This window comes from Protobothrops mucrosquamatus, unplaced genomic scaffold, assembly GCF_001527695.2.
Source record: "Protobothrops mucrosquamatus isolate PMUCROS unplaced genomic scaffold, P.Mucros_1.0 scaffold2137, whole genome shotgun sequence".
Classification (NCBI taxonomy): Eukaryota; Metazoa; Chordata; class Lepidosauria; order Squamata; family Viperidae; genus Protobothrops; species Protobothrops mucrosquamatus.
In genome coordinates, this window is record NW_015388236.1 from 389 (window position 1) to 18,356 (window position 17,968).

At 41.9% G+C, this 17,968-nt stretch overlaps 1 protein-coding gene across 1 annotated transcript; it reads left to right on the forward strand.

Moving 5' to 3' along the window:
• Nucleotides 1-4,279: 4,279 nt before the first annotated feature.
• LOC107294868 (glucose-6-phosphate exchanger SLC37A2-like) lies at nt 4,280-10,984 on the forward strand. The gene is made up of 8 exons (XM_015824133.1): nt 4,280-4,357; nt 4,936-4,984; nt 5,212-5,285; nt 6,291-6,369; nt 8,380-8,477; nt 8,787-8,851; nt 10,507-10,554; nt 10,967-10,984. The coding sequence occupies exons 1-7, from the start codon at nt 4,280-4,282 to the stop codon at nt 10,523-10,525; spliced, it is 462 nt and encodes a 153-aa protein (XP_015679619.1). The 3' UTR covers nt 10,526-10,554; nt 10,967-10,984.
• Nucleotides 10,985-17,968: the final 6,984 nt, after the last annotated feature.

Here is a 17,968-nt window from a genome sequence, read left to right on the forward strand (position 1 = left end):
CTTTTGTGCAGGCCTTGGAGGATACATCAGCCAAAACATTCTGAAATGAAATCATGAGCACCTTGGCTGAATGGTGCTTATTCGGAGCCTTTTCATTAGGAGTCAGCAGTTCAGTTTCTGTGATTTTGGAGAATTGAAGGAAAACCATTTAAGGAAAATTCATGGTGGTGATGCCTTTCTCACTGATGAGAGTTTTCATCTGGAGAGGAAGTCACCCCTTGAGGTCATTTAGTGACGGGGCCTGTCTGGATGTAAATGGGACTACAGGGCTTGAGTTATGAAGTGAATCACTGCAGCTGTTAAGTTAGTAACACAGTTGTAAAGTGTCGTAAGTGTGAAAAACAGTCATAAGTCCCTTTTACGGCGCCGTTGTTATTTCAAACGGTCATTAAACAAAACGTTGTAAGTCAAGGACTAACTATGTATTTTTTTTCTTATATACAGGAGACCAGTTCAGATGAGAAAGGTCTGGAGGCAGGACACTCCATCAGTGACGGGAGCCTGAACGTTTCTACCAACAGCCGAGAAAACATCATTGACGTGGCAGAACACACCAAAGATTCTGGGGAAGACCGAGAAGCCATCAGCTTCGTTGATGCCCTGAAGATACCTGTGAGTGTGGCCCTACCTGGGCGCCAAGCTGTCAAACATTGTTGGCTAGAGAGAAAGCCAAAAGAATGGACGTCCCAAAGATGCTTTTTCAGGAGGCAACTGGACTTTCTTGTTAATAATAATAATAATAATAATAATAATAATAATAATAATAATAATAATAATAATAATAATAATAATAATAATAATAATAATAATAAAGTTGGAAGGGACCTTGGAGGTCATCTAGTCCAACCCCCTGCTCAGGCAGGAAACCTTATACCATTTCGGACAAATGGCTGTCCAGTCTCTTCTTAAAAACTTCCAGTGTTGGAGCATTCACCGCTTCTGGAGGCAGGTTGTTCCACTGGTTAATTGTTCTCACTGTCAGGAAGTTTCTCCTTAGTTCTAGGTTGCTTCTCTCTTTGGTTAGTTTTCATCTGTTGCTTCTTGTCCTGCCTTCAGGTGTTTGGGAGAATAGCTTGACTCCCTCTTCTTTGGGGCAGCCCCTGAGATATTGGAACACTGCTATCATGTCCCCCCTCGTCCTTCTCTTCATTAAACTGTCTTCTTTGAAGACATTTTTCTTCTCATCCAAGAAGCTTCTTCAGCTCTGACTGGATGGTGGGGAAAGGAAGGGTTTATATTCCTTGCAGACTGTTGTTCACTGTTGAAGACAGGCGCAGGAATCTGGGGATGAGTCTGTGTTGTCTGCAAGGAGTATAAATCCTTCCATCAGTCAGAGCTGAAGAAGCTTCTTGGGTGGGAAGCAAAACGTCTTCAAAGAAAAACAACAAAGTCCAGTTGCCTCCTGAAAAAGCATCTTTGGGACAACTGTGACCTGGATGACTGAGAATCTCCAGAGACATCTGAAAAAATGGATGCCCAACTTGCAGTAGTGGGGTTAGCAGCCTAGACGCCAGTTAGAATCCCCAATGACATCAAAGTGAGATCAGTGTGTCGTGGCATCTTCATGATGCAAATGATGTAGTTAAAATAGCTGCATGCTGATGTCATGACCTGGGGATTTCATTTGCTTCCCCACCAACACCTATGCATGACAGTTTGATTTTGGTCTAAATCAAGTGCAGAGGGTATGCTTAGCCTTTCTCTCCACACACAGTACAGACTCAGCTCTCAACCATCTTTTTCTTACTTGGGATTACTCCCAGCAGGCAAGCAGTTTAAAAGGATCATGCCGGCATCTTTAGTACAGTGGATCTAATAGCAACTGCAGTGCTACTGATGATTTTGAACCAAATAAGATATTCACTCTCAGTGAATGGCACGGTGGCCTAGAGGTGAAGACACTCGCAAAGAGAAAATATTTGCTGAGAACTCTACATAGGCAACAGGAAGGGGATCCAGCCAGTAAACGCTCAGCTCCATTCAGTCACCCCGACTCCACTCCAAAGGAAGGGATTACACGGTCGTAAAAAGAAAAAGAAAAAAATTCATTCTTAGCAAGTTTCTCTTGGGGGTTGAGTGCAAGTCAGAGGAGGGAATTTAAATATGATGGGGGGCAAAAGGTTGGATCCCTTCTCCTCTGTGGTTGTCCCGATTTAAATTAGAGCATCTCTTAACAAAAATAAATGAATCAAAGAATCAAAAACTAGTTTGGGTTTTTCCCCACGTTTTGTTCCCCAAATTAAAATTCAAAACTCACAAGCTTCATTTAAGAGTGGTGAAACAGGAAATCAGGAAAGTTAGGTCATTGATCTTCTGTCCTACATTAGATCTTGCTTTTTTCTGCCTCCCAGATGATTTTGAGTATTTGCTGATGACTAATTCCTCTCTCCCTCTGTCTCTCTCACCATTACAGGGAGTGATCGAATTTTCCTTCTGCCTTTTGTTTGCCAAACTAGTCAGCTACACCTTTCTCTATTGGCTGCCTCTCTACATCGTGAACGTTGGTGAGTCAGGATCAAGTTACTTCTGATCCCCAAATGATAATACCGGTCCACGAAGTTTTGACCTACTTAAGCAAGTTTGATTTATGGTGTTTCCAAGGACTGTTTTGACACATAGCTGCCCAACGTATCAAATTTAAGCAGTCGGGTGTCAGCTAAATTTAATGGCACAACTGCAAGACCTTGAAAGCTTGTTGTGTCAACTCTAAATCAGGATTAAGAAATTCAAAAAGGAAAAAAAAACACAGGGTCTATCTCCTAGCATGGAAAATTCCAGACTCTGCCACAATTATCACACGGTCTTGCTTATTTTGCACCCAACCCCTCCCTGGGTGCAGAATAAGCAAGTTAAATGCGACCCCTGATTGGCAAAATATTGGCCAACACGTTGATAGAACATTACATGAGAAAGGTAATGTTCTAGTGCTACATGAATCCTTGTGTTCTAAAGATTTTCAAGTCAACTGTTTTGGAACACACAGAGCTTCTTTAGATCCAAATAAGTTGGAGATTTATCCAGTTTACTATTGCTGAGGTTGAATGGCCATGACTCTCCAAATTATCAACAGTAGTCTTCGCAGTACTGTTAATGAAGATCCTGTTTTTTTAAAAAATTGGGTTCTGATGCATGCAATGCCTTGTCGCTGCATGGTGCTTCAGATCCAAAGAGAAAAATGCTCTTCAGAGCATGTAGGGTTGCACACATAGTATTTATCAGACTTGGCTACTTTTGAGGATTTGTGAAGAAATGTGTTTCCCTGAAGACTCCTTTCCACCTTGAGTCATACATATTGCACAGCCCAACAAAGCATGTTCTGTGTCCTGGGTCGTTGACCATCACTCATTCTTGTTTTCTCCTTTCCCTTTCTGTTGTTGTTGCAGCCCGCTTAAGTGCAAAAGAAGCTGGAGACATGTCAACTCTGTTTGATGTTGGCGGCATTATTGGTGTGTTGGATTGATTTCATTGGATCTTTCTTTGCATTTTTGTATCAGAGTCTGGGAAGAGAGGAGATGTTGAGGGCGTGAGTTGACAGCCTAGAGCAGGGGTCTCCAAACTTGGCAACTTTAAGACTTGTAGACTTCAACTCCCAGAATTCCTCAGCCAGCCAGGCCTAGAGCAGGGGCCCCCAACCCCTGGACCACGGACCACTTCCGGGCCGTGGCCTACTTGGAACTGGGCCATGCAAGAGACAGACCAGCATGCACGTGTGCAGCTCCACTTGCACTAGAGGTGGGCTAGTGTATATGTGCATGCACACCGGCTTGCACGGCCCAGTTCCGTTCGCTCCCCTTCCATCTGGGCCACCAAGCCACAAATGTTGGGGACCACTGGTCTGGAATAGGCAGTGGCAGGAAGTACTTTGTAATCTTTGGGTGGACTCTTCAGTGATTTGCAGATCACATCACGTTTTTTTAAACTCCGAGCAATCATCAAACTCCTTCCCTGTCTTTAAGTTTAGATTGCTGAAATGAAAATAGGGCTACCAGATGTTGACTGGAAAAATCTGGACTAACACTAGATGTCAGCCAACAGTTACGCTATTTTTGTGTTTCTAATGCCACTCCATTTTTGCAGGCAGATCTAGTAGCTCTAATGGAAAGTAGCTGGAAGGAGGAAAAGCTGGAATGAGCTTTTGTGTAAGAGGCTTGGGAGCTCAGTTCAGTTTGGAAAAGAAAGTTCTGGGTTGAGTGTAGGATCGGCACCTGCCTTCCTGTTCGTTCTTAGCTTTGGCATCTACTACTATGAAACCATACCTTTTTGTCATGCAGGGGGCATCATGGCTGGTCTCATCTCAGACTACACTGGTGGCAGGGCCACCACTTGCTGTGCAATGCTTATCCTGGCAGCTCCCATGGTGAGTATTCCCATATCACCTTCAGCTTCATGAGTTCTGTGTCATTTTGGGAGGAGTAACTACCTAAGAAGATCTGTAGCTTCATGCAGTATTCTGGTTGACCACTGATGGAAAAGCCAGGGTTGAATTAAACAAAGATTTCACCTAGTTTAGACAGTTTTTATCTACTGTAATCTGATTTGTCAATAGTTTGGTAATTTCTTTTACCAAATAAGCCATAGTTGGCCGGGATTGTACAACAAGCTAAGCACAATTCAAGTGACCTTGGCCAATATTTTAGAGGCCAGGTAGCTTTTTCTAAGCCCCTGTCCTGCTTCTATGCCAATCCACCTTAGGGCGTCTTGATGTTTTGAAGCAAAGTTCCCACAATCCCTTGTCTTTGGCCATGCTACTTGAAATTAATGGAAAGTCCAAAGAATCCCAGATGTTTTATGAAGTTGGTATTATCAAAAATAACTAGCAATATAAAAAGATTCAGTTGCCACCACCTGTTTGAGAAGGATGCCATGATCCAGGTTCCTGGTGTTTTTTATTTTTTATAGGTAAATTCTTACTTGTTGCTTTGCTTTTGATTCCAGCTTTTTTTGTACAACTATGTTGGCCAAAATGGACTAGGTACATCCATAGGTAAGAATGCATTACTTTCTGGAAATGTTTTGCTTACAAATCCATGTAAACTTCCCAACAGAAAATTGGGATTGGTTCTCACATTACCTTGACCTGGAGAGCAATATTTATTGTTTCATCCAGACAGCCTTTTTGTGTGTAAGCCAAGGACTACCTGTCCTTAGCTGGGAAATAACCTGGTTAGGTTATAGAGCTGACATTTCTTTTCTTTTTTTCTTTTTATTTAGCAATGCTCATTATCTGTGGTGCCCTTGTCAATGGACCCTATGCTCTCATTACAACTGCTGTTTCAGCTGATTTGGTGAGGATGAACTTGTTCTTTATTCCCTCCTACTACCTTTTGGCTTGTCATCTGAGTCAACTCTGGCAACACGAAACTTTTAATTCACTCAGGTGCAATTTTGCAGCCCTGTGTGTGTGCATTTGAGGGTTTTTATCTCACTTACCCCCAGGAGGGAGATGATACTTCGCACAACTGTAATTTAGTGAATTAAAACGGTGGCCAAACTTTGCATCGGTGTAATGTGTAGTTCATCCCTCATTTGGCATCAAATGTGAAACACCCTGCCTCCTGATATTCATAGTAGTGCCTATATATTTCGCGTCTTCATCTGCTTTAAAATTTCTGGGCTTGGACAGACTCAGTGGAATAAGATTTCACAAGCACAGCACAGTGGTTCGTTTGTTTGGGCACAGCTAAGACATTTCTTTCCATCCAGTATAAACATGACACCTTGGATCATTGAAATCTCAGGAGAATAGAAATTCTTAGCTGAAAGCAACCCATAGAAGTTGAAACTTGGAAGGGATTTGGAACTTTGGAAAAGACCTGATTGAAAGCAATTCCATTTATCCAGCAGATATTTTGGAAAGGTTTCCTGATTGCAAAATTTTCCCCTTCTCCATAGTAACTGTTCAAGTAAAGAAACCTTTATTCCTGTTTTTGGCTGAAACTGATAAATATCTGGCTGGTTTTTATTGCAGCAAGAATTGCAATTGTCACTAGAAGCTGTAAAAGACAAAACATAGAAAAACAAAGAAATTACACTATGTAATAAATAAATGATCAGCTTCTGCAACTTTTTTGCACCCTGGGTCCTTCATACAGGATTCAGAAGTCTTTCCTTTACCATTCCTGAAGTAAACTAAAGCTGTTTTACACCCGTGGGCAAATTAGGAAGATAAAATGTAGGGTATTTTGGAGCTCTGTGAAATTGCACCTGTACAACACTTATGTAGTCTGTTCAAGTACTATTTTTCCTTTGCATTTGTTTATTTGTTTATTTATTTTTCTTGTCCTCTGCAGGGTACTCATGAAAGTCTCCAGGGAAATGCAAAAGCTCTCTCCACAGTCACAGCCATCATTGATGGAACAGGATCTGTGGGTCAGTAGGCAGATGGCTGCCAATTTAATCCTTGATTGGGTTTTAAGAAACTGTGGTTAGGCTTAGTAAAGATTTCAGTAAAATTGAGGGGTTTTTTTCTTCTGTCTCCAAGGATCGTTAAAAATGAGAAATGGATAGTAACCCTTCCCAAGAGTCTTTGCTTCCTACAGATAGTCCTCCAATTACAACTCAAATTCATAGAACATCAAACCTGAGTCATAAATAGCTCTGGGGCAGTCTGTCATAACTTTGAACAGTTGTTAAGCAATCGGTTGTAAGTCAAGGACTACCTGTACCTTGCTAATACAATTGGATCCATTTTGGGTCTAAATCCACCCTATGAATGGCTGGCACAAAGTCCTCCTTGTCTGGAATGTTCAAAGATCTGCACATGCAGGGATGTAGGGCGACACACAGACTGACACCCTCTCCTGCAGTTGTGTCTGCATCTGAAAGAACAACATCTTGAACACATTAACTTGTCTAGTTGAAGCTATCAAGTAACTCTCTGCATTAAAAATTGCTGTCCTGATTGGATACCACCCAGAAGCTTCCCAAAAGCATCTATCTCATTGTCCATCCTTTCCTTCAGAATTCTAGCTGAGGACCTTGTTCCCACCTGGCAGGTTATGTCATGGTCTGTAACCACATGCTTGTTATTTCAATTCTCCTTCTTGCCCTCCTTGGGGACAGCTACTAACTAAGAACTACCAATTCCATTTTGCTAAAAGGTGTGGACTATCTAAATCAGGGTTCCCCACCCTATGGGCCGTGGCCCGGTCCCAGGCCATGGGCTCTTGGACAGCAGGCTGCAGAAATGGCTGGCCGGTGTGCACACATGTGGGCGCACATTCCCTCCCACTTGTGCTAGCGCCCACGGCCCTATTTGTGCATGCACACAGCCGCAAATAGGGCCTCTAGTGCGGTGAGTTGCGCGGACCACTTGCGCATGCATGAATGGGGCCGCTAGCCATGGTGGAGGTTGTGCGGCCATTTGTGCATGCGCACGGCACCAGCCCAAGCTGTGTGCATGAACGGTAAGGTTCTACATTTAGGCAAGAAAAACCAAATGTACAGGTATAGTATAGGGGGTACTTTGCTCAATAGTAGTAACTGTGAGAGGGATCTCGGAGTCCTAGTGGACATTCACTTAAATATGAGCCAGCAGTGTGCTGCAGCTGCCAAAAAAGCCAACACAGTGCTGGGCTGCATTAACAGAGGGATAGAATCAAGATCACGTGAAGTGTTAATGCCACTTTACAATGCCTTGGTAAGGCCACACTTGGAATACTGCATCCAGTTTTGGTCACCACGATGTAAAAAAGATGTTGAGACTCTAGAAAGAGTGCAGAGAAGAGCAACAAAGATGATTAGAGGTCTGGAGGCTAAAGCATATAAGGAATGGTTGCTGGAATTGGGTGTGTCTAGTTTAATGAAAAGAAGGACTAGGGGTGACATGATAGCAGTGTTCCAATATCTCAGGAGCTGCCCCAAACAAGAGGGAGTCAAGCTATTCTCCAAAGCGCCTGAAGGCAGGACGAGAAGCAAAGGATGGAAACTAATCAAGGAGAGAAGCAACCTAGAACTAAGGAGAAACTTCCTGACAGTTAGAACAATTAACCAGTGGAACAACCTGCCTCCAGAAGCGTTGAATGCTCCAACACTGGAAGTTTTTAAGAAGAGACTGGACAGCCATTTGTCTGAAATGGTGTAGGGTTCCTGCCTGAGCAGGGGGTTGGACTAGATGACCTCCAAGGTCCCTTCCAACTTTATTATTATTATTATTATTATTATTATTATTATTATTATTATTATTATTATTATTATTATTGCCATGCCAGTGTGTGTGGCCCTGTGTGCGCGAGCGCGCACACACCAATTTTGAAGCTGCTCTTCTTCCCTCCAGACTGCAAGCCTGAAAAGGTTGGAGACCTCTGATCTACATGACATGAGCTGGCGTTTCATCCGGGCTCCTGGGTCGCTGATCTTTTGCATGATTTCCATTTTCAGGTGCTGCCCTTGGGCCTTTGTTAGCAGGTTTGATCTCCAGTTCTGGTTGGGACAATGTCTTCTACATGTTGATTTCAGCCGATGTTTTGGCGTGTCTGGTAAGTACCTTTTCAGGAATATTCTGCTCCCACTTAGCAATTGTTTAATTAAATGTGAATGGCAAAATGTGAATTCTCTCCCATTGCATTTAAACACACACACACACACACACACACACACAAATTGGGGACCTGCATCACGAAATTTGGAAAGAAGCGATTAATAGAAGACAGTGTATTGGTTTGAGGAGCATGAATGCATTACGTTTATATTAAAACAAATCAAACAAATCAAATCCATTGTAAACTTTTGCACAGACCTATAAAACTCATGGAAAAAGTAATTTTGAGTACGTCTTCTGCTTTCAGCTCCTTTCACGAGTGGTATTCAAAGAAATTCGAGGTTGGTGTGGCTGCTATACAAGAAAAAGAGGGTAAGTGTTTGAAAAAGCCACATTCCAGATGTTGATAACCTGTGTTCTAATACTTTGGTAAAGTTCCGGTACAAAATTCCCTAGATTTTCAACATTATGAATCTCATTTTGCTTTCTGAATTCATGGACACCTAACCCTAACCCTCTAGCCATGAGATAGACAAAACAGTTTTTCATACTGGCTATTTTCCATCCTAAGGGACACTAAGGAACTTCAAAAACCTTCCATATCTTACTAGGTGCATCTGACGCTCTATATCATTATCTCCTAATTGTGTTAATGTTCAGGGTTCAAGCCAGACAGCCAACTGCCCTCGATTCTAGTCCCGTTCCCTGTTTTTACTTAATAATCTGAGGCTGGTGAGCATACTTAGAGGTTTGGAGGTGGATTGCAATTCTGTTGTAAACGGCAGAAGGAAGGACGAAAGGGAAAATGAGATTTTTTTTCCATGCAGCAGGATCATGCTTTCTTGCTCAGCAGTGATCTTACCTTGGCTCATGTTTGTTTGTTTGTTATATTTTTATACTGCCTGTTTCAAAAAAAACAACACCTAGCAGTTCCCATCACACTTCTGTCAACACTCGTTCTCTGAATCTGTTATTAGAAACAGTAGTTAGTTGTTTGTCCATCGATTTCGATGAAGACCTTGACATCTTATGGATTATGGGCCATCAGCGGTGTGTCCGTAGATGGCTGATGAGACCGATGTTAGCACGGAATGTTCTGCCACATACTGAACAGAGAAATGTGGACACTATTGCTTCAGCATTTGCAGCGATAGCATATTGTCCCTCCTTCTTTTTTCAACTCTGACTTCTTAGTTTAGGAGCATCTGATTTGAAGCTAAAATCTTTAAATCAGGGCATAACTTACTAAATGGGCCCTGCTTCCGGTTTAAAGTTAATCCGTAAGCAAAGCTCCACCAAAAGAAAGGCCCTCCCGATATGCAGGTTCTGAGGTTTTGCTTGATAAAGAAATACAGGAAATCAGAAGTTGCCTTCAAGCTTTACGTTTTTATTCATCTGAATAGAGACGGACTCCTCTACATGAGGGGAGCAACAAATGACAAGAAATCCTTGTATTTATTCTTTCTAATTACATAAAGCAACCCATCCAGCAAAGCTGACACACATAAGATAAAGATTTCACCCAGTAAGTCTGGCACACTGTAGATAAGAAGGGAGAAAGCAGAAGTAACTAAACATGTTCCCTTTGGGGTGTTTCCCTAAAGATATCATATGTTCTCGGGTGGGTTAGGACATTGGGTGTTATCCTTGCTGTCCTTTCATGACCCTGCATCTGGGACTCTGCAAGTGACCAAAAAGAGAGAGGGGCCATCTGTACGTATTCACAGTTGATACTGTCCCCTAATTCCTGGTCATCACTCCCTTTGAAGGTCACTTGCCTAAGCAAAGCCAACAGGTGCGGCTCAAAACCTTTGGCAAACAGGAAAGTTCCTATAAGATGTTGCTTGGGTGAATGTTCTCAGAACAGACCAGGATCAATGGGAGTTGTCCTTTTGCTGGGAACAATTAGAACAATCATTGAGAATCATTACTTTAAAAGCAAGGAACCCTGCTGAATATCTTCTGCACACTTTGTTCCACCTTGCTCCCAGAAACTCGAGTCCACTTTATGTTGATTATATTTGCAGGTCAATCACCATTTTTTGAACAGTCATGCTCTGGGGCCATAAATCCCGGTAAGTCTATGTTTCCAAGCCCCTGGCGTACCTTGATAGGTCTCTTGGCTTTTGGTGTCTTTGGTTCCAATAGTTAAAGATTGTTCTTGACTCTCTATACCTTCTTGAAATCTTATTTCTTGAGTATCTGGCGGTGGAGAAAAAAAATCAAAACGTCTGAGAAAGAGCCTTGTACAATGATTAGGGTTCTTGGGCTTTCTGCACTCTTTCCTCAGTCAAACTTCTGATATCTTCTTTCCCTGCCTCTTGAATGCTAAGCCTAAAACATGGATGCGACGCTTGAGTTGGATGTGTGAGTGGCACCGTTTGGCCTTGGTTGGGATCCTGAGAGGTTCTCCCAAGGTCGTTCCCACATACCATTAAACCATCTGAGCAGATGACATTTCTGATTGTATCCTCTTGTGTGTTGCAGCTTTAAAGAATTTTGATACGGTCTGCATTGGCCATAGGAGCCCATCAAGGCAAGAAGGAAGGACAATGCCAAGAGTTTGCTGCCCCCACCCACACAGCTCATGTGGGAGGAATTTATGACGCTCCAATGTACTCCAGAGACAAAACTCTCCTACAAAAGGCTAGCCAGGTCAATCAGTGGCTACACTTTTGGTTTTTAAAATGATTGACGGTGGAAAACGGGGGAAAAAATACAAGAAGAGAAAAAAGAATGGACGTATTTGTGATCCAGGTTGGGTCCCCAAGGCCTTTGTTTTTCTATCAGTTGCCAGATGCATTCCATTTTATTTTTTCTATTATTTTTTTTTAAACTATTAAAAACAGAACCGGTCCAGGGCTCATTTCTCCACCTGGAGGAAGAAACGCTTTTGGTCCTCTTGTAACTGCTGCTTCTTCCAGAGTCCTATTTGCCATTTCTGGAGATGTTTTTATTTTATGCAAAACCACTGCCAAGTCTTTAATTTGAATTAGAAGAACAACCCAGAGAAAAGAGGTTTCCTCTGAAGCCAAACTCTTTTTTTTTACTAAAAGTTGTATGTTAATGATAGCTGTTTCTACTGCAAGGACGTGAAGCTCGATGTAAAATAATACCACGAGCAGAGGCCACCCCATGGTGGCCCGAAAATGGCGCTAATCGCCCATAAACCATCCTTAAACTCAGAAAGCAAAACTTGTGTTCTAGCGGGGAATCACATTTGGAAGGGAAAGGCTAGTGAGTTGCAGAAAGTGAGACACAGCAAGCATTTTTGGGGGGAGGGTCAAACCTGCAGATTTAAAGGACATCACGGAAGGAGGAAATAACAAGCCACTTCCACAACTCTGCCAGAAGACCAAATCATCCCGTTGTCTATTCCTGCTTTACGTCTCCTACAATCCTTGAAATATCTTCAACTTGAAAATCATTGTGATCACACTTGATCCATCGCAACTGATCAATTGCAAGCAGGCGAGGTTGGAATATTCAATATTTCTTCTAAAGGAGTCTCCCAGATCTTTCAGTAAGAAGAAAGCATTACTGAAAGATCTGGGAGACTCCTTTAGAAGAAATATTGAATATTCCAACCTCGCCTGCTTGCAATTGATCAGTTGCGATGGATCAAGTGTGATCAAGACGTCTTGGACCAACTGGATCTAATTTGGACAGACAGGAATGAAAACCACCCATCTTCGTTGAGCCCGACTTGTGCATCTACATCTCTCTTTTTTTCATATCTCACACCAAAATAAGAGAGCTGCTGCTCTTGATGCGTGCAACATGGCCTACATGTATTTTGCTGTAAGTCCTGTTTACCTCGGGGTGCATAATGCTGGTGTGTGTCAAAGTATTCACATTGGATGTTTGGAAGAATAGTCAGCTCAGCAGAATGGAGGTTTCGTTATGATCTGGGATATACTACGTTCCTCTGAGTTTGCTGAAGGTGGCCTCCAGGCTAAAACACCTGTCTCCAGGTCATCCATTGCAAGAGACTCCTTAAGAGTTAGATGTGAAGGGATGCAAGGATTAGGTCTCTATAGAGCCCTCGTTCTTAGAGCCCTCATTGTGCTTTTGTTAAACCTTGTCATCTAATGTTATAGAAAAGAGTTTTTCTTTCCCGGAGAAGAAAATGCTAGTGAAATCCTCCTAGGGAATTGATACAGGGTGCTTTCATTTAACTGAGTTATGAATTGGCCAGGGATGTGTTTTCTCTTTCATTAAGTACAGTCGTTGTATTCTCAGCGGGCTGCAGTTTCTATTGCATCTCTTTCTTTAAGTACTCCCCTCCATCTCTCTGATTTACCCCAAATCACAACAGAAGGCCTCATGAAGGGAATGTCATCCTCCCTTCTAAATTAGGGTGGTTTTTTTTCCCCCAGATTAGAGAGTGAAGTTAACCAAGCAAGCTGCAGAGGAATCACAAGATCATAAGCTGCAGAGGGAATTATACCAGTGTCTGGTATAATTCAGAAGAGAATAAGTTCAACGATGCCAAGTCAAATTGGAAAGTATTTCAGCCCGATAAGAAATACAATGAACTCCACTAGGCAAAGGTTTATGTCATAACAACTCTGCTAGGCTTTAGATCAGAGGTATCCAACCGTAGCAACTTTAAGACCTGTGGGCTTCAACTCCCAGCTAGGTATGGGGGAATTCTGGGAACTGAAGTCCACAGGTCTTAAAAGTTGCCAAGGTTGGACACCCCTGCTTTAGATTAATACAAAGCTCTGGATAGTTTATGTAATGTTTACCATCTTGTATGTAGATGAACTTGCTAGCGATGAAAATTTGTGATGTACTAGTTCCATTCATGTAACAAGTAAAGACTCAACATAAATTTTATTTATACCGTAACCTACTTTGTTCGGATTTGCTGTGGTACAAGACTAATGACCAACTCTAAAGTACTCATTCCTTAACTTGTCTGTGTATTTCAATTTTTAATCTTGGTGGTCTGATTCATAGATTATACCAAGCCTGTCATTTATTTGGTTTGGATATAGCATTTTGAGTGAATTCAGATCTATTGCTTTATTAAGCCTGATTCCACAAGGAATGAAGAGGAGATGGAAGAAGAGGGCCACAAAGACTGTTAATATGTAATTTATTTAAAGCAAATGTGCTAAATAGAAAATGGACCATTGGAGTTCTCTGGTATCTGAGGAAAAACTATTCAGTTTGGAGCAGGAAAAACATTCATTGAATTGTGTTATATTTCCACTAATGTCTGGTTCAAAAAAGGTGTGCCAGGAGGGACGTTTTGGAACTGAAGGATCCTTCCAAATTTTGACCCAGGAGAAAATTATGTTTAAAAAAAAAAAAAAATGTCAAAGAGAGTGGTGAGGACCATCCCATCCTCACTTTTGCCCTGGTTGTCTACTTCTACCTTCAAAATAAATAACTGATAAATAAAGCTATCAATTAAGATCCTTCAATACTGAACACTCCGGATGATCAATCAAATTGTTCCTGTTCAAATTTCAGGTCTTGCAATCTGCAGTACATCAAGGAAAAGAAAGAGAATGGATATTGGATTGGTGGTTCTAACCAAATTCACTAGGTGGCACTGCCGTAACGAGAACCGTCTTAAGAGTTTCGGTAGACCTTCCAGGCTTGTCACCTAAATGCATTTCCAAGTAACAAACATCTGGGAAAAAAAAATCGAACAAGGATTCGTTATACATTGGGTGAAGCGTCCTTTTGTTTTTCTCAAATTTACTCTGAATTAATTTCATTGTGTGTCCCCAAATCCTAGCCCTTACAGAAGACCGTATAACCTTTAAAATTGTCCATTTTCCTTACACCAAAAATACTTTTCTTAAATGTTGATCAAATTCCATACTCTTTTCATCTTCATTAGATAATGCCCAAAATAGTAATCTTTCTTCAACAAGGACTGGCCCCTGGATCATTCATGACTGGCCTTTTCTTCACCTCTTCCGTTCTCTGCAATTTGTTATTTTATTTCTTCCCTTTTCAGTTATAAAATCGTGGTTCCTACAAGATATGCAGGTCAATGGTAGTGTTACAGAGATACTTAACAATCAATCTGAGAAATTCAGTGAAATTAAGCTGCAGAAACAACAGATTCACAAAACGGCTTCATTTTGATCCTCCACACACACAAACACTAAGCACATAAATGTACCAGCAATCACAAATGAAGAATTCATTGTCCTGAGGAGCAATCTTTCAAAATAGATATATTTAAAGAAAATTATTATTATGCCAATTTGTGAGAGTTGAACATATTAGCAATGAAAATTGTGAAAACTTAAACAGGGATACCTTGAGTGACAATTCTCCAAAAGTGCACCTCTTTTGCAGAAATTTTCTGTAGGACTCAGGACTATTTTTCTCCACCCGGACTTTTCATTGCTTCCTTCAGATTAGACCAAATGAAAAAGGTGAATGGATGAAGTGGAAGTGTCCATGGATAAATGGCTTGTTGAATGACCTGCCTATACAGTGGCTTCTGTTGTGGTTTCTTTCAGCAGATGAGGAAGTCTCCAGGACTTTCTGCCTCCTTTCTTGCCTCTTGCTTTCTGCTAGTGTTACGTCTTTGTAGTTCAGTTGTTTACTGGAGTTTGTAGTTTTAATGTAGTGAACATAGATGCAAATGGATTTTTAAAAAGCTCCCTCATTAGAAGTCATCTTGGGGGGGGGGGGTGCCCCAAGATTTGTAAAACAATTGGGTATGTCTAGTTTAACGAAGAGAAGGACGAGGGGGGACATGATAGCAGTGTTCCAGTATCTCAGGGGCTGCCACAAAGAAGAGGGAGTCAAGCTATACTCCAAAGCGCCTGAAGGCAGGACAAGAAGCAACGGATGGAAACTAATCAAGGAGAGAAGCAACCTAGAACTAAGGAGAAACTTCCTGACAGTTAGAACAATTAACCAGTGGAACAATCTGCCTCCAGAAGCGGTGAATGCTCCAACACTGGAGGTTTTTAAGAAGAGACTGGACAGCCATTTGTCCAAAATGGTATAGGGTTTCCTGCCTGAGCAGGGGGTTGGACTAGATGACCTCCAAGGTCCCTTCCAACTTTTTTATCATCATCATCATCATCATCATCATCATCATCATCATTATTATTATTATTATTGTTATTATTATTATTATTATTATTATTATTAACAGACTTCAGAGGAAGCAAAGTCTGAATGGGGAACCCATAGTAGACCGACGAGGATCCAGCATTGTGGTCTATCCCTGCCTCTTAAGAAGAGATTAGACAACCATTTGTCTGAGATGGTGTAGGGTTTCCTGCTTGAGCAAGTATTGGACTAGAACCGGGTTTGTGGACCAGCTTGGGAGGGGGAGTCAGGAGATGGCTCGCCCGCCACTTCCATGGCCTAGTTCCGAAGGGCTCAAGGCCTGGTAGTGAGCCAAGGTCTGGGAGTTGGGGGCCCCTGGCCTAGAAGACCTCCAAGGTCCCTTCCAATTCTGTTATTCCACTTTCGTCATTCCACCTATTTATTTCTTTGTGTTCTGCAGAACACAAACGATGTTGAAACCACCACAGCTATAAGGCATGCTTACGTGCATCCACACCTGCCTGCTGCCAAAGACACACTTGGAGAACAGATTGCCGATAAATTCCAAAGGAGGAGACTTGCTATTATATAGCAAAGGCAACAAAGACTAATGTGGCCTCTTACCGTAGTAGAAAGCGCCTGTTGCATTTCTAGTCTAGAGCTTACCAGGGACAGAGGAGGGAAAATAGATTTGATAGTGATGTCCCAGAACTATAAAACAGCACACAATCTGATATTTCTATGCAAAACAAAAACGAGGCAGCTTACAGCGATCACTCTTCGATTGTTATTCCTTAAAACTTTCTACACACCCAAGAAGTAGAAAATCCCAGTTCTTGGAACTCATCCAGACTATATATAGAATCAAACTTGCTAATTACCTTAACCCAGGGGTAGGCAACCTCGGCTCTTTTATGACTCATGGACTTCAACTCCCAGAATTCCCGAGTCAGCTGTGCTGACTCGGGAATTCTGGGAGTTGAAGTCCATGAGTCATAAAAGAGCCGAGGTTGCCTACCCCTGCCTTAACCCATTTTGTATCATATCGTGAACCAGGTGGGCAATCCCAACCGATGTGCCCTTATCTCTGCCGGTTCCACAGTTCACACGACACCCCTTCCAAGGGGGAAAAAAGTCCTGCTTGGGATGTTGAATTATTCTAAGTAACTCTGATTAATGGGGCTTCCTGAGAGGTTTTTGCATTCCAAAGTAAGGGAAGGGGGGGGGGTTCCCCCAGGGAGCCAGAATTTCTGGCCATAAAGGATATAAGCTGCCTGTTAAAGGCATCAAGACCTCTTCAGCCTGTTTTAGGGACATCTTTGTATCAAGTTCTGTATAACCCATTATACTCTTCCCCAACTCCCAATTAACAATTTGCACCTTTGTTTTCTCTTCTGCTTGGGCCTTTCAGTTGTTTGTTCTATTCATCTTGTTTTAGGGGACCTTCCTTTCTATTCCTCCCCCCCAAAAAAACACATTTTCAGCTTTCTTGATTTCTCCTGTATGAGACTGTGCATGCTGTGGTGAATGATAATGGAGACCTAGAAGACACCTACTTCTTAACAGCAATGAAAGGCAGCAAAGATGAAGGAGGCTGGCTTTGATTTAAAATGTAAATGACAAATATCTGCCTTAACCTGAAACACACAGATCTCAGAGCCAGTTTGGTATATAGTGGGATGAAGGCAGCAGATTAGAGACTAGGAAACTATGAGTTCTAGTCCCATCTTAAGTCTGAAAGCCGGCTGGGTGACTTTGGGCCAGTCCCTCTCTCTCTCTCAGCCCAACCCACCTCACAGAATTGTTGTTGTGAGGAAAATAAGAGGAAGGGGTGTCAGGTATGTTTGCTGCCTCGAGTTATTTATAAAAATAATAAAGATGGGATAAAAAAAAATAATCCTAGAAAAGCTTCCTGTGGGTTTCGGTTCCACCTGGAGATGTAGACAATAGAATCTGGGACCGGAGCTTTGATCATTATGATCACGGCAATAGTTCCCCACACACATCTCCTTCATTGCCTATCCGCTTTGTGTAATGGACCTTTCCTTTGGATGCATTCCCTCACAGAGAATGAGGTTAAAATGCAGAATCCTGAAGCTCTGATCGCTATAGTTCCATTCTCTTTATCTTCAAGAGGTTTGCAGATATTCAGAGTATACCCTGTCGCGGAATATTGTGCACCTGTATGAGGAAGAAGTTGTCATCCCAACCACCAGCAACATTGATGTTCATTTTAATGACACAATGAGAATAATATATGGAACCCTCAAATCCACACCGATCCAAGCTTATGTGCTAATAAGCCCTCTTTTTTAAAAAAAAGAAAAATGTGCTTATTCCTTTGTGTTTTAGGACTGTAACGTTAAACTTCCTCTTGAACCAACCAAATATTAGTCAGGAAACAGTCAACTGGGATCTGCTGGTTTTCAGATTCTTCTTTCTGACTTGGTT